This window comes from Phyllopteryx taeniolatus, chromosome 19 (assembly GCF_024500385.1).
Source record: "Phyllopteryx taeniolatus isolate TA_2022b chromosome 19, UOR_Ptae_1.2, whole genome shotgun sequence".
NCBI classification, from domain to species: domain Eukaryota; kingdom Metazoa; phylum Chordata; class Actinopteri; order Syngnathiformes; family Syngnathidae; genus Phyllopteryx; species Phyllopteryx taeniolatus.
In genome coordinates, this window is record NC_084520.1 from 8165840 (window position 1) to 8180585 (window position 14746).

The 14746-nt window shown below is 41.2% G+C and overlaps 1 protein-coding gene across 2 annotated transcripts; it reads right to left on the bottom strand.

The window, feature by feature from the left end:
• Nucleotides 1–10861: 10861 nt before the first annotated feature.
• Nucleotides 10862–13065, bottom strand: neurl2 (neuralized E3 ubiquitin protein ligase 2). 2 transcript variants are annotated; one of them, XM_061756419.1, is made up of 3 exons: nucleotides 12094–13065; nucleotides 11905–12010; nucleotides 10862–11140 (listed from the first exon to the last, which is right to left on the bottom strand). In XM_061756419.1, the coding sequence occupies exons 1-3, from the start codon at nucleotides 12854–12856 to the stop codon at nucleotides 11008–11010; spliced, it is 1002 nt and encodes a 333-aa protein (XP_061612403.1). In that variant the 5' UTR covers nucleotides 12857–13065; the 3' UTR covers nucleotides 10862–11007. The 2 variants fall into 2 exon arrangements, with proteins under 2 accessions (XP_061612403.1, XP_061612404.1); XM_061756420.1 differs by having other exon boundaries at nucleotides 10862–12010.
• Between the last annotated feature and the right edge of the window lie 1681 nt (nucleotides 13066–14746).

Genomic DNA, 14746 nt, shown 5'->3' on the forward strand with positions numbered 1-14746 from the left:
GACAGCCATTAAAGTTTTTGGTCAATTGACAAACACGTCTACACTGAATTAATAAGACCACCCTGTCCTGTCAAATATTGGAGACACTCAGCCTCCAGGTTATGTGATTTCTCTATGCTGGATCCACATGTGTGTGTTTTCTTGCCTGTTGGCTTTCCTTCTCGGCCTTCCATTTTCCTCTGAGCCAAATCCGAACCTTTCAACAAGAATTTTGGACGACATGCTCCGGCTACTATGCGATTTACTGCGCCTAGTATAACCCAGTGATTCCATGATCTATAGTCATGATGTCATTCATGCAATAAAGACTGCTCTATAATCATTCTAGTCCATTCTCACTGCTACAAAATCCTGCAGAGGAGCATGATATGTCAAGGCAAGGCAAAGCAGTAACTATAAAGAGCGGGTAGACAGAGCAAAAGGCCAAAATAAAGACTGATGCTAGCTTCATTATTTTCTTAAAGTTAGACGCAAAGCAGCTAGACGCCGTTATCCATTACAGTACTATTTAAGATGCAGAGATCAATGAGGCCTTAGAAAAACATAAATGCGTGTCTGAAGGAACGACAGGTAGCCTAAACAAACCTCGTCTAACCCCCTGAAACACACGCAGGCTGTCATGGCATATCACAGTCGCACGTATGTCGCAGTCGAAAAGCTCCTGATTAAATAGTTTTGCGGAGTGTGTCGCACCGCCTCAATGAGCTCAGCAGCTTTGAAGCAAGTCGCTTGGTTGGTTGGCTCTTATCGTGTCTCGGGACTGAAGATAACGTGGTTAGACACCGCTCCGGGATCGTGTTTACAAACAGTCACCATAAGAGCTGTCAGGAGGCATCCATGTTGGCTCAAGTCACACAGAGAGGATTGGGCAGATGTTGCTGCAACCGTGCATGGGCTTCGACCTAAAGCTGGCAGACAAGCTGCTTTGAAGCATGTGGTGTAAACTGTGTGTCAACTCATATTTCTTATTCTTGTTAACTTATTCATGTTTATAGTGCCAGCCCTCACGGATGACAAAAATATCCCTAAAACTTCAGATGCTCTATTCGCAATATAAAAATCGAACCTTCCTATCGGAAAGTTGTATCAAAAAGGAGAAAGACCTTGGTCAGTAATTCTCAACTGTTGGGGTCGGGACCCAAAATTGGGTTGCGGACTGGTAATGTAAAAATTACAGAGCATGCTCGGTTTATGACCGTATCGACATCGCAACAAGGCAAGCAAACCAGGCAATGGCCTCGGGGCCCGAGCTGAATGGCGCCCTGAGAGGCGGCTGACATTGGTTCTTATCAATGACCTCCCACAGGCGTCATCTTTTTGGGTTTTTCGGAAAATGATGCTTCCGCATGGCTGGTCCAGGATGAGTGGAACAGACTACAGCTGAAACAACCAAGTATTTGGCCAAAAATCCACTTAAAAAGGGCCAAAAACTGCCCGAGGCTAATGCAAGGCAATGCCAGGAATAGAAACAACATGGAATTCATGAACCATTGTGGTGGATTTCACAAATGCGGAGCAGTGTGGTCACTTCAAAGAGTGTCCAGACTTTGTTTTTGATGGTTATTGTCCGGGGTGTGCCTTGCCTTTCGCCCCAAATCAGCTAAGATATGCTCCAGCCCACCCGGGACCCTTTTGAGGACAGGCGCTATACAAAATGGATGCGTGGAATGTAACCAAAATATTAGAAACACCTTTTAGTGTGATGAAGTACAAGTTCCACTCAACTACTTCTAATTACCACTAAATAACATTTCCCCCTCTGTTCCTTACCTACATAGCACTATTTGGAGCTAAAAACATCATAAAATGGTCCTTCCCAAAAAGTATCACTGTGTGAATAATTCCCAACTCTCACACAGTCACGTTTTGGTGCCATTTCCTGATAAGTCACCTTTTTCAGTGGCAACTTCGCTGAGAACTGATGACTTCGAGTTATATGCAAGTAAATGCTTTAAAATATTTTGAGAGGAATACACATCATGTTTTAAGTGTATAATACAGAACAATGGACGAATAATACATTTCTATATACTGTAATTTTGGTGAATGGAACCCTTTAAAACCAACTTTGATTTAGATTAATATAAAATACTTAATTGTTAAACAACACGTTTAGTTTCAATTCAGTAGATATCTCCAATACTTTACCAGAAGAAAAATAATAATTATTAGTGTATATAGTTACACGTAAAGAGCTTAAAATCTAACTTTAAATGAAAAAAAGAACTTCCATAGAAATCTAACCTAAAACAAAGAGGAGCTACATAGGATGAATTGGAATGTTTTGTGTTCAGTGCAATATAAATAATGGCAGTTCAAAATATTTGCAGTTGTATATATATATATATATTATATATTATATATGATATATTATATATATTATATATTATATATTATATATTATATATTATATATTATATATTATATATTATATATTATAATAAAAAAGTATCAGGAATATCACATAACATTTTTTTCCTCCCATGTATTTATTGGTTTATTGAACAGGGACAATGCACATTAATAAACACTGAATGCGCCAGAGTCAGCAAAAAGGCTTGTCCCCATCCGTAGTGCCTGGCCATATGTTAAATCATCATACTAAAACAAGAATATAATTTGAATAAAAGGTTATTCAACATTTGTAAACATACAGAGCAATTATGAAAAGTAAAGAGATTATTAATGTGAATGGAAAAAACATTTTGATGATTTCTTATGATTATTATATGTAATAATTTACGTGTAAAGTTCTAAAGAGTAAAGTTGACATTCAATTCTGGGTACAAATAATGATAATAAGAAGGACAATATGAACTCCATTGTCCTGATATAAAATCCAAAGTCCAAAAGAAATGTAGTCAGAAATGCCGTTCTATCGGCATGAAAGTAAAATAGTGTCTCTTGGGAATCGGCAAGTGCAAGTTACACCCCATATGTATATGGTGAGCCTAATCAAATCTCATGAATGGTGAAAGGTGTCGATACTTTGCTGTCTTTGCAGCCTCCTCGTTGACATATTGAGCGGCACTTCAATGCTCTGCAACTGTGCGTGTGTATGTGATGTATGGCAAACCATTGGGGGGGGGGGGGCTTGCCTGGGTCCAGTATGTAGCACGTTGGGGTGTTCAGCCCGCAGGGCCCACATGCCAGGACTGCAAGATGGATGCTTGAGCTTTGCTCTGTGTCCAGAGGATTTAGCCCTAATTTAGCCCAGATGCTAAGTGACGCTCGTCATGCTGGCTGTGTAGCTGCCTGTGGCGTGTGCACAGTTAGGTTTGAACTTTTTTGACCACTAATTTGTCACCCATGGGGAGGATGACTGATGTAACTTAAGCACTTTTCAGACAACTTCTCCATTGTTCTTAAAATAAGCTCTAAAATTATAAATCCAAGCAGACATTTGATTGTTTTGGTGCCAATTGTGCTTGAGTCTCAATGAAAACATGTCAAATGGATTAACGAAACTATTATGTTGGCATATTTATCATTTACTTAATGAGGATAAGCGGTATAGAAAATGGATGTAGCGATAGAATGAGTATTTGAGCACACCAATCTGACCACAGTTCTTGTTGATCTCCTTGTGGTTACCCAATTTGCAAATACTGTAGAACAAAATCTGCCACAAATCATTACTACTGTACTGTGCATTTGTACATCACTCACATATTGGAAAACATGTTTATGGCAGGCCTTTAAAGAGAAAATAGATTAAAATGTTGCATTTATGATTCATTGTGACAATGTTGTTTTTCAAGTGGTGGTACTCTCGAATTTCTAGTTCTCATGGAGATTGGGTAAACGCAGGCATAAAGCTGGCAATCCCAAGCTTGCAAGGCATCAAATGTCAAAACACAGATAGAAAGATACCTTTTGCTATCAAATTATACATGTACTATATGTATTTATTTGTTTGTAAAACATTTATTTATATTAAGTCAGTAAACAAGTAATCATTAAAATACACAAAATCCCACAGAAGGGTTTTGCACCTCTGCTAGTTATATACAGTATATGTTTATATTTTTTGTAAGTAGTTTACATTTTAGAAACAATCTGTTAACCGTGACTCCTTTTGCACTAGTGCTCATAATTGCAACATTATCGTTGTCCGTGGCGCTAGTGGCCATCCATCCATCCACACACAGGCAAACACACACGTTAGCAAAGTCAACAGCACCCTTGTTATTTCACTGCTAAATTACATCTACTGACAACTACTAACTGTAAGATGTACATCATCAAATGATATCCTTTCTTAGGGTTTCAGATTGAAGTGAACTAATGAGGGAGACAAAGGGTACACTCACTCACACATTCAAACCAAAGCAAATTTATTCTCAGACTATTCGGATGTTTTTGGGTCTGTCAGACAGGAAACCACCAAAATGCCATTTCATTTAAACAATTGCATCTAGAACAGAGCTTCACTGTCTGAAAACAAAACAGTGTGCATGTGTGTGTCTGTGTTTGCACCACAATTTGGCCTGAAGCACGCTAACAACAATGTTGTCACAACACCTGCTTTTGGCCCGGAGGCAATGACTAATGGGATAACTTTAAGTAATCATTTTATCTAATCTAGAGTTTACGCAGTGCATATCCAAACACTGAAGGTGAAAAGTTTTCTATTTGAATACAACAAATCAAATAAATAAATAAATAATGATTCTTCTTCTTATTTCGACGCAATACCCCTCGTGCGTATTTCCTTAAGCCCATTTTCCCCTTCTGAAATATATTATTTTGATGACTTTGTCAATCTTTTTTTTTTTTTTTTTTTAACCTGAATTTTGTATTTGACAGAGACGTACAGCATGCTAGGTTAATTGACAACTTTAAATAGCCCGTAGGTGTGAATGTGAGTGCGAATTATTGTTTGTTTATGTGTGCCCTATGATTGGCTGGCAACCAGTTCAGGGTGTACCCCGCCTCCCGTCCGAAGATAGCTGGGATAGGCTCCAGCAAGCCCGCGACCCTTGTGAGGAGAAGCGGCTCAGAAAATGGATGGATGGATACAGTGGCATGAAAAAGTATTTGCCCTCTTGTCATATTTTTTGCATAGTTCCCCCCACTTTAATGTTTGAGATCATCAAAAAATCGTGATTTTATTTATGAAAGGGGGGGAAAAAATCAACACTACCTGGCCCTGTATGAAAAATGTATTGCTCCCTTGATAAATCATGAATTAACTGTTGTTAATCACATTTGTGGGGAAAGCTGAGTTCATTTTCACTGACCACTCCCAAGCCTGATCACGTCCAGACCTGTTCAATCAAGAAATCACTTAAATAGCACCTGTCTGACAAAACGAACTCGGCCATACAATCTCAAAAAGCTGCAACAAAATGCCACGATCCAAAGAAATCCATCCATCCATTTTCAACACCGCTTATCCTGGTTTGGGTCGCGGGACGCTGGAGCCTATCCCAGCTGACTTCGGGCGAAAGGCGGACTAAACCCTGAACTGGTCGCCAGTCAGTCGCAGGGCACATATAGACACAGACAACCATTCACACTCACAATCACACCGTCACTGAGTGGGAACTGAACCCACGCTGCCTGCACCAAAGTCAGGCGAGTGTACCACTACACCATCAGTGACTCCAAAGAAATCCAAACAAACAAACAAACAAAAAAAAAGCATATGAATTGATTCCCCAGACATTCTATATTCTATGGATTGACGAGACGAAAGATGAACGTTTTGGAAAGTGTGTGTCTCGTTACATTCTGGTGTAATTTAGGGCTACACGATGTATTGCTTTGAGCATGGTACAACCGTACTGTGAATAGCTTAACAGAATGCAAAACATTAGCGAAATAAGAGGTAAAACTTTCTTGCTTCAAGTTACACTATATTGCCAAATGTATTTGGTCACCTGCCTTGACTCACTTATGAATTTAAGTGACATCCCATTCCTAATCCCTAGGGTGACACCAACCTGATAGAACACCTTTGGGATGAATTACAGTGCTGACTGAGAGCCAGGGCTTCTCGTCCAACATCAGTGTGTGACCTCACAAATGCGCTTGAGGAAGAATGGTCAAGAATTCCCTACACACACCCCTGAAGCTTGTGGGAAGCCTTTTCAGAAGAGCTGAAGCTGTTATAGCTGTGTAAAAGGTGGACCGATGTCATATTAAACTGTATTGATTAAGAACGGAATGTCACTTCAGATCATATGTGAGTCAAGGCAGGTGAGTGATTACATTTGGAAGCATCGTGTATTTAAAATGTCACTTAAAACAAAATAATTAAACAACGAATGTCTGCTACCCAAGTGCGAGCATACAGTCTAGCATACAGTGATAAGAAAAGCTAAACTTGCTAATAAACTTTCCTTGGTGGAGGTTTACATTATAATTAACAGAGGATTCACTACTACTATATAATAATAATAGTAATAATGCATTAAACTGTGACAGTAATGGTGAGATTTCCATGATTTGAATAACATTTTGTTGATTGTATTATACAAATCAAACATGAAACTCTCTTTTGAAAGCATCTTTTGGTAGTGAGGGCATCCTACACAAGGATTCTGTTTGGCCCCTGAAGACATGGAAAGTAATTGCGCATTCTTTTCCGTTAATCTATTATAAACACTGTACATACACTGCATAAACCAACCATTTAAAATTACCCTAACCCATGAGTGGTCTCACTAAGCCACACTGAGGCTGTAATTCATTAGAATACCTTGGCCTGCTGACTGTAATGTACACACTGATTGAAGTTCTTGTTTGTGCGAGTGCAATGCCCGCCTTGAGTAATGGTGCAATCCAAGAGGAACAGCATTTTAAAGAAGCCAATTGTGCCTGAGACCTAATTGAGTGCAGTTTCTGCAAGAGAAAGCGTGACACCAGTGAACACATCAACAAAACTTCAAAAGTAGCGGTTCTTGTGTGCTATATCCAAGAATACAGCCATATGTTGTCTGCCAAACACTCTTCTGAGACTGTGTGTGCGTGCGTGTGTGTGTGTGTGTTGCCTGTATAATGACAGTCTTCACTCTGTAACCAGGCGGCCCGACTACTCAAAATCTCAGTGTCACTGCCAAGCCACCACCGCAAGGAATGCGGCCTGCAGCTGAGCCAGAAAGCGCCACTCATGCAACCAGCGTTCACATTCAATCATGCAAACATGGACAGCACATGAAGTGTGTAAGTAGTGTGTTTCATACAAGGACAGAGTTTAGAATCACACTCTCCACTTAGTTGGACACTGTACTCTTCTGTTCGCCCAAAGCTACTGAAGAGAAGGTGATGTAAAAGGAGAATAGCTTCCTCTAGAGGACAATTGGAAAACAGCTCTCAAATTACAAAACTGTAACAGTAGTTTATTTGGTCTACTGTACTTCATATGACATCATATGAACATCAGGGTGTACATAAAGTCTCTTTACAATTTAATACATGTATTACCCCCCCACCCTGTAATACAACTCTATATGGGCACAATTTAGGCATCCTGTATCCAACACTGTCTCCATAAATTTCTCATGCCATTGGCCCAATTGACAGACAGACTGACAGTGCATGTCTTCCATTCTTAACAATGTAATTTTGCTGACTCTGCGTATCTGATTTTGTTTCAATAAACCTGCGTTTTCTTGAGGAATCATTTTTAAGGGTTCATTTAACCAAACATATTTCATCAACAACGTAGCTGAAATACATAATTGTGAGATGATTTAAAAATGTTGATAACCACTGAGTATATTCAACAAATCTGATTAACATAGCTCATCAATTGCTTCTGTAATACACATTTTAAATTGTAAAGAGACATTGTGGACAGCATGTTCAATGGCAGATACTATTAAGATTGCTCAGTATATTCTGTGCAATGCAAAGTATTTCTCTTCAAACAATGAAAAACGGATGCAAAATTTGCACGCTACCTACAACTGAATACATTTGCAGTGCACAGCTCCATTCACACAAACATTACATAAATTAAGGCCTTCCTGACCTTGAAGGCTGTGAGGGTCTTCATCAGTTTGGTCACACTGTCCTCTCTGATGGTCTCGGTGAAAGCAGGCCATGGGACGAGTGGACGAACATGGACCGACTTGTGAACAGTAGATGGTTGCAGTTAGAGCACACATACATACCTACAGAAAACATGACATTTAAAAAATTGTACATAAAACAGGGCCGCGGGTGGGCTGGACCATATCCCAGCTAATTATGGATGAGAGGCAGGATATACTGTACCTTGGACTGGACGTCAGTCAATTGCAGGACACACATTGACAAGCAACCATTCACACAGTCACATTCACAATATAGTCTTTAATGAACCTATATGCGAACATGCATGTTTTTGGAATGTGAGAGGAAGCCAGAGTACAGAACCTTAGAATTGTGAGCCAAATATGATAACCACTGCTGCACTGTGCATCCCAGTCAAATCCAATATATATAAAAAAATATTATTACATCATTAATCCAATACAACAGGGATGAATGATTACATAAATGACAGTGGTAAGTATTTGTCTCCTCATTTACAAAATGTGTCAATATAACCAAATAAACATGAAGTAGGCATAAAAATACCCATTTTTTTTCCCCATTTGTTGGCCTGCATGTACACTAATCCGAAATGAAGGCATGTTACACTACATCTCACTTCATCGTGTCACACTGCAGGCTCACCTGGTTTGAAATAATACCCAAACAAATTACAGAACGACATGCTGTTGGTGTACTAATTGGTTCAAAAATAATAAGAGGATGTGTCTGACTGTTTAGAATAGATTTTAAAACTGCTGTTTCCCGTTTTGCTTTCTCTCGTGGGATTAGACGGGACCTCCTCCCACTGCATTAAGCTTTATGGACGCTAGATAGCAATGTTTGACAATATGAGCGTGACTTTCTTTTTAAAATTGCTAACCATAACATTCACCATCCATCCATTTTCTGAGCTGCTTTTCCTCACTAGGGTCGCGGGCGTGCTGGAGCCTATCCCAGCTGTCATCGGGCAGGAGGCGGGGTACACCCTGAACTGGTTGCCAGCCAATCGCAGGGCACATAGAAACAAACAACCATTCACACACACAGTCATGCCTATGGGCAATTTAGAGTCTCCAATTAATGCATGTTTTTGGGATGTGGGATATTATTTATTTTAAGAATTAATATCTCACAAAAAAAATAACTTTATAAATGTAGCTCTTGGACTGCATGTGTACCTAATATTGTGGTTATGGACAAATGTTCAAAACACTTTACAAATTGTTATTTCTGTGTGTATAAGACAAAAGGCATGTACCATCCATCCGTCCCTTTTCATAAGTGTTTGTCTTTAGGGTGAGGCTGAGCTGGATTGTGTGAGAAGAATGGTGCACCCAATCGCAGACGGTTCACACTTCCATTCACACCTATGAAAAATTTAGAGCCAATTAATCTAACACATGTAGCGTATGTTTTAATGTAGGAGCCGCAGTACCCGCAGAAAACCCACACAAGCCTGGGGAGAACAAACTTCCACACAGGAAGGCTGAGATGTGAAACCAACACAGTACGACTTGTGAGGCAAGCATAATAATAATAATAATTAATAATTAAAAAAAAAACATGGCCTTAATTATCCAAAGGGGGATACACAGATTTCTCAATATCAATCTAACCACTAGGCCACACGGCCTTATATGAACCAGTATGAGACAAGTTATTACTAATATAGTATAATACGGCGGCACTGTGGCACGGTGGCCGACTGGTTAGAGCGTCAGCCTCACAGTTCTGAGGTGCGGGGTTCAATCCCCGTCCCCGCCTGTGTGGAGTTTGCATGTTCTCCCCGTGCCTGCGTGGGTTTTCTCCGGGCACTCCGGTTTCCTCCCACATCCCAAAAACATGCATTAATTGGAGACTCTAAATTGCCCGTAGGCATGACTGTTGAGTGCGAATGGTTGTTGGTTCCTATGTGCCCTGCAATTGGCTGGCAACCTGTTCAGGGTGTACCCCGCCTCCTGCCCGATGACAGCTGGGATTGGCTCCAGCGCGCCCGCGACCCTAGTGAGGAGAAGCGGCTCAGTAAATGGATGGATGGACGGCGGCACTGTGGACGACTGGTTAGAGCGTCAGCCTCACAGTTCTGAGGACCGTGGTTCAATCCCCGGCCCCGCCTGTGTGGATTTTGCATGTTCTCCCTGTGCCTGCGTGGGTTTTCTCCGGGCTCTCCGGTTTCCTCCCACATCCCAAAAACATCAATTGGAGACTCTAAATTGCCCGTAGGTGTGTATGTGAGTGCGAATGGTTGTTTGTTTGTATGTGCCCTGCGATTGGCTGGCAACCAGTTCAGGGTGTACCCCGCCTCCTGCCTGATGATAGCTGGGATAGGCTCCAGCACGCCCACGACCCTAGTGGGGAGAAGCGGCTCAGAAAATGGATGGATAGTATAATACTAGCTAAATGCTAATACAATATTAGCATTTAGCGAAATGCTAATACAATATTAGCATTTAGCGAAATGCTAATAACAATATTAGCATTTCGCTAAATGATAATACAATATTAGCATTTAGCTAGTCCCTGACGGTGTAGTGGTACATTTGCCTGACTTTGGTCCAGGCAGTGAGGGTTCAGTTACCATTCAGTGATGAGATGAATGTGAGTGTGAGGTTGTCTTTCTATACGTGCCCTGCAAGTGATTGCTGAGCAGTCTAGGGTGTAGTCTGCCTTTTGCCCAAAGTCAGCTGGGGTAACCTCCAGCTCCCTCTGTCCCTGAACAGGATAAGTGGTACAGAAAATGGATGGATGGATAACACTTAACTTATGGGACTGCCATCATAGTAAACACAAATTACCTACCTTAGGGACTCAAAACAAAAACTGTTCAGCAAAAGAGGCAAAATGTTCTTTTATTAGGCAACTTTGGTGAATGGGTGTGACCTGAGCACACTATAGAAGCCACACCATATATAATGTCTTTCAGACACAACTTGGATTGATTCAGTCTTCAATGTGGGGCGCTTAGTTCCCCCTGAATCTTCATTTCTCGCTTACCAAGACCTTTTGGACAATTCCGTGTCCAACTGTGCCATACAATGCGCAAAGCAAGGTCAATAAAGGCATGGTTGGATGAGTTTGGCATGGCAGACGTGGAACTGTGTGAAGGTATGAACTGGAACAGAGATGGTCTAGGATGAGTCATGATTGATGAGTAATGGATGAACAGACAAATGTTCTTCAGACACAAATCTTGTAGAAAGTGGAAGCTGTTGTAGCTGGAAAGGGAACCAAACTACAGAAGGCTATATTTCCATATAGACCTTTTCATCACCTGTTCTGTTTTTCAGATTAATAACACAGATTTTCTCTTTTGTCGGAGAACTGGATCATGCCCAATATAGTTGACCTTAGCTAGCAGGCTAGCAATCATGTTTGACCAATTACTCAAAAGACAACCTGACCAACTATTTAAAGATATTTATAGATAGAAACGACTTGCACAACCCCGATGGTGGAGGTTTGGTTGGTAGGTCCATTTTGAAGTGGATACTCCACCCTATTTACTTGATTTATCCTTCTCACAACAGGCTGGACTACTTTAGATTTTTTTGAAGGAACTTGAAAAGAACAAAACATTTGAGGGTATATCTGGCGGCGCAACACCAAACACAACACGTTTTGTCATTGTTTCAGTTCAGGTTATCACTTTTCTGCCACCTGGTATTATCTTGGAACGCATTGTTTACAAAATTGTGTTTAGTGTGTGGTCTCTTATTATGTGGTTGAGTATCCTAATTAAACACAATTATTAATTAATCACCTCTTCACCATGGTGACAATATCTAAACAATCCCATTTCACTTTATTCTGTTCTCGCAAGTCAGAAAGTTCTTCGATGTCTCCGCCTGTTAAGGATGTTCAAGTTCTCACTCGTACTTGCAGAGGTGCTTCAGTGCCTCTGGTAGCTCCAGCCAGTCAATTGCCATTCTGTGGACAATGTGCTTCTGGATGGACTTCCTGCACAGTGTCTGCAAGGAGGAGACTGAAAAGAGGACAATTTAGAAAAGTAGTAATAAGAATAGAGCAACAAAATTTCTGCTCACTGCATGCCAGAGTGACACTCACATCCATACTCCACCTGCACAATCCTGACACACTTAGTAGCAGCAAATACATCCACTACAGCATAAACAGGCTCTATGGTGGGGATGCCTCTTGCAGAAGCACCCATGTCCTCCCCATTGATGACGATATGCATGTCACCTAGATCAGGGCCTTTCGGTACATACAGAACTCCTATCCGGCTGCGTCTGGCTGTAGGCGGCAAAGTGTTGGTCTTGTACAAGTCGTCCAGAATGTGGCTGAAGCGTCCAGGCCGGCTGCGGCCAACAAGCTTGTCTCTGGGGATCCAAACATTCTCAATGTGCAAATGAGAGTCTGTGAAAAAAGTCTTTGGTTTGCTGTTGTCGTCGTTGTTGTTTTCAGCCTCCTCTCGTCCGGGTCTCTGACCCCCAGCTAGTCCCTCTCTAAGGTCTTGGCCACCTTCTCCTGGATCCACTTCCTCCGTGACCTTGTTGTGGTTACGAGTAATGGCGAACACCCAGCTGTCACCCAGGTCTGTCAGGTCTGGGATTGAGTATTCAGGGACCACCTCCAAGTCTCTAGGGTCCCTGGCGGTCAGACCGATCCGGAGGTGGCCGCACCAGCCTAGCTCCTTGTCCTCAATCTCGATGAGGAAAATCTCTCCGGGTTTTAAGGGTTGTTTGCTAAAGCACACTCCATTGGCAAAGCTCTCCACCCGCGTTGCCTGGGTCCCTGAGGAGTCCAGCTGCACATTCGTCCCATGGATAGGGTGGAATTCCATGAACTGGTCTGGAAAAGCTTCCATCTCTTGTTACACCTTCACCCTAAGGCTGGTAATGGAAGTGACTAGCCAGCTGAAGAGCATAGCGCTATTATTGAAAATTTGCAAGTAACTGTAGTAACAGACTTTTAGTGGATTGTGGTCATTCTAGAAACAAAAGTTCGGCAATAGGGACAGCAACACCAGCATTCAGCCTTTCACCCACTTAGGAAGCTTCTGGCGGGGCTATTTTTGAAAAGATGACAACAGATGGCAAGGTATGTGTGTATCTCTCTCTCTCTCTCTCTCTCTCTCTCTCTCTCTCTCTCTCTCTCTCTCTCTCTCTCTGTGTGTGTGTGTGTGTGTTGGTGTAATGAGGGGGTGGCCGACATTTACATGGCTGCTGCAGTCGCTCACATAAGTCTCATGCGGCGGAGCAATAAAACCCCTTGGGTACTTCATGCTCATTTACTTTAGAGTTATTTTCTTCGTTAAACACCATCCTGAAGTAATAACTTGGTAATAAAACAAATCACCAAATGCCATTGAGATATGTTTAATCTGTCTTTCCAATCAGTGCTCTAAATATAGGTCTGGTTTAGACTCTTAAGTAATAGAGCAACTAAAGTAGTATAGTCACACAAGGAAATCTGTGAAGGTTTATTTCAATGCAGTAATATTTATTGTCTGAGATGATGACTTAACTCTTAATTGGGGAAAGAGTGGATTCTTCAGATATTCATTATGAGGGACATAAAGCAGTGATTCTCAAAGTGTACCAATAGTGGTATGCAGGCTCTCCTTCAGTGGTACGTGAAATAATGATTTTATTAGCATTTGTTTTGCATTTGTATTGAGTAGGTGAAATTTTATTTAACCTTTATATGCGATACATTTTAACTGAATCATTGAGTAGTTTTTATTTTCCTATATTTAAGTCTAGTGTTAATGTTCAAACTGTGCATCATGTTACAGTGGCTTACAAAATTATTCAACATACTTTTTCAGAGTTTTTTTTTTTTTAAATGTATTTTTTTAGGTGGTACTTTGTAAATTTCAGATCCGCGGACGCAAGGTAACGAAACCTTGATCAGATGGCGATTATGTTTTAGCAATGATGATGAATATATACAGTATAACCACAATGTCATCAGTAGAGAGCTGTCTGTTTGCTAGCAGGCTCCTTCCTGCTTCATGCTTCATGGCATTATAATTCTTGGGGTGAAAAATTCCATTGACGTCATAGTGACAAATGTATCTGCACCTTTTTTTGATCAGATTTCCACTAAAATTAACTGTTCTTTACTGGCCCCATATCCATCCATCTATCCATCCATCCATCCATCCATCCATCCATCCATCCATCCATCCATCCATCTATTCTCTATACGCTTATCCACAATCATTAGGGTCGTAGGTGAGCTACAGCCTATCCTCATTGACTTTGGGTGAGAGGCGGGGTACATCATGGACTGGTCACCAGCCAATTGCAGGGCACATATAGACAATACTGTATGTCTGTCCTGCCAGACAGCCAAGGGCACCACAAATTTCGTTTGAAATATTTCTCTTTTTTATTTCACGTTTATGCCATGGCAAAATCTTACTCCACTGGTCCATAGTTTAACATAGGATGTAATTATCATTCATTTACCCACAGTGCTGCATTGAGATGTTAAATATAAAGATTCCCTCACTAAATACTACGTGTCCTTCATCCATCTTGGAACATCTCCAGTCAGTGATGCATGGTTGTCTCCCTGCTCATCACTTGACACTGTTTCTCATCCTGTCATATCTGGGGTTTACTGGGGTTTTCTTTATGTAGGCCAAGATGAAGGGCGGAACCAGAGGAAAGGCGTTGCAACTGGATAGACTCATGAAGACTGGTACAGTATCCTTTCTGTGCACATTGGTTGGGCGGGTTTCCTTGTG

What these genes read in the sequence shown, in the direction of transcription:
- neurl2 (XM_061756419.1), bottom strand. Translation starts at nt 12,856, where the DNA reads ATGGAAGCTTTTCCAGACCAGTTCATGGAATTCCACCCTATCCATGGG. An exon ending in TGTGCAGGTGGAGTATGGAT is followed by an intron (nt 12,011 to 12,093) that starts GTGAGTGTCACT and finishes TCCTCTTTTCAG; the next exon opens with TCTCCTCCTTGCAGACACTG. An exon ending in GCACTGAAGCACCTCTGCAA is followed by an intron (nt 11,141 to 11,904) that starts GTACGAGTGAGA and finishes TCTCTGTTCCAG; the next exon opens with TTCATACCTTCACACAGTTC.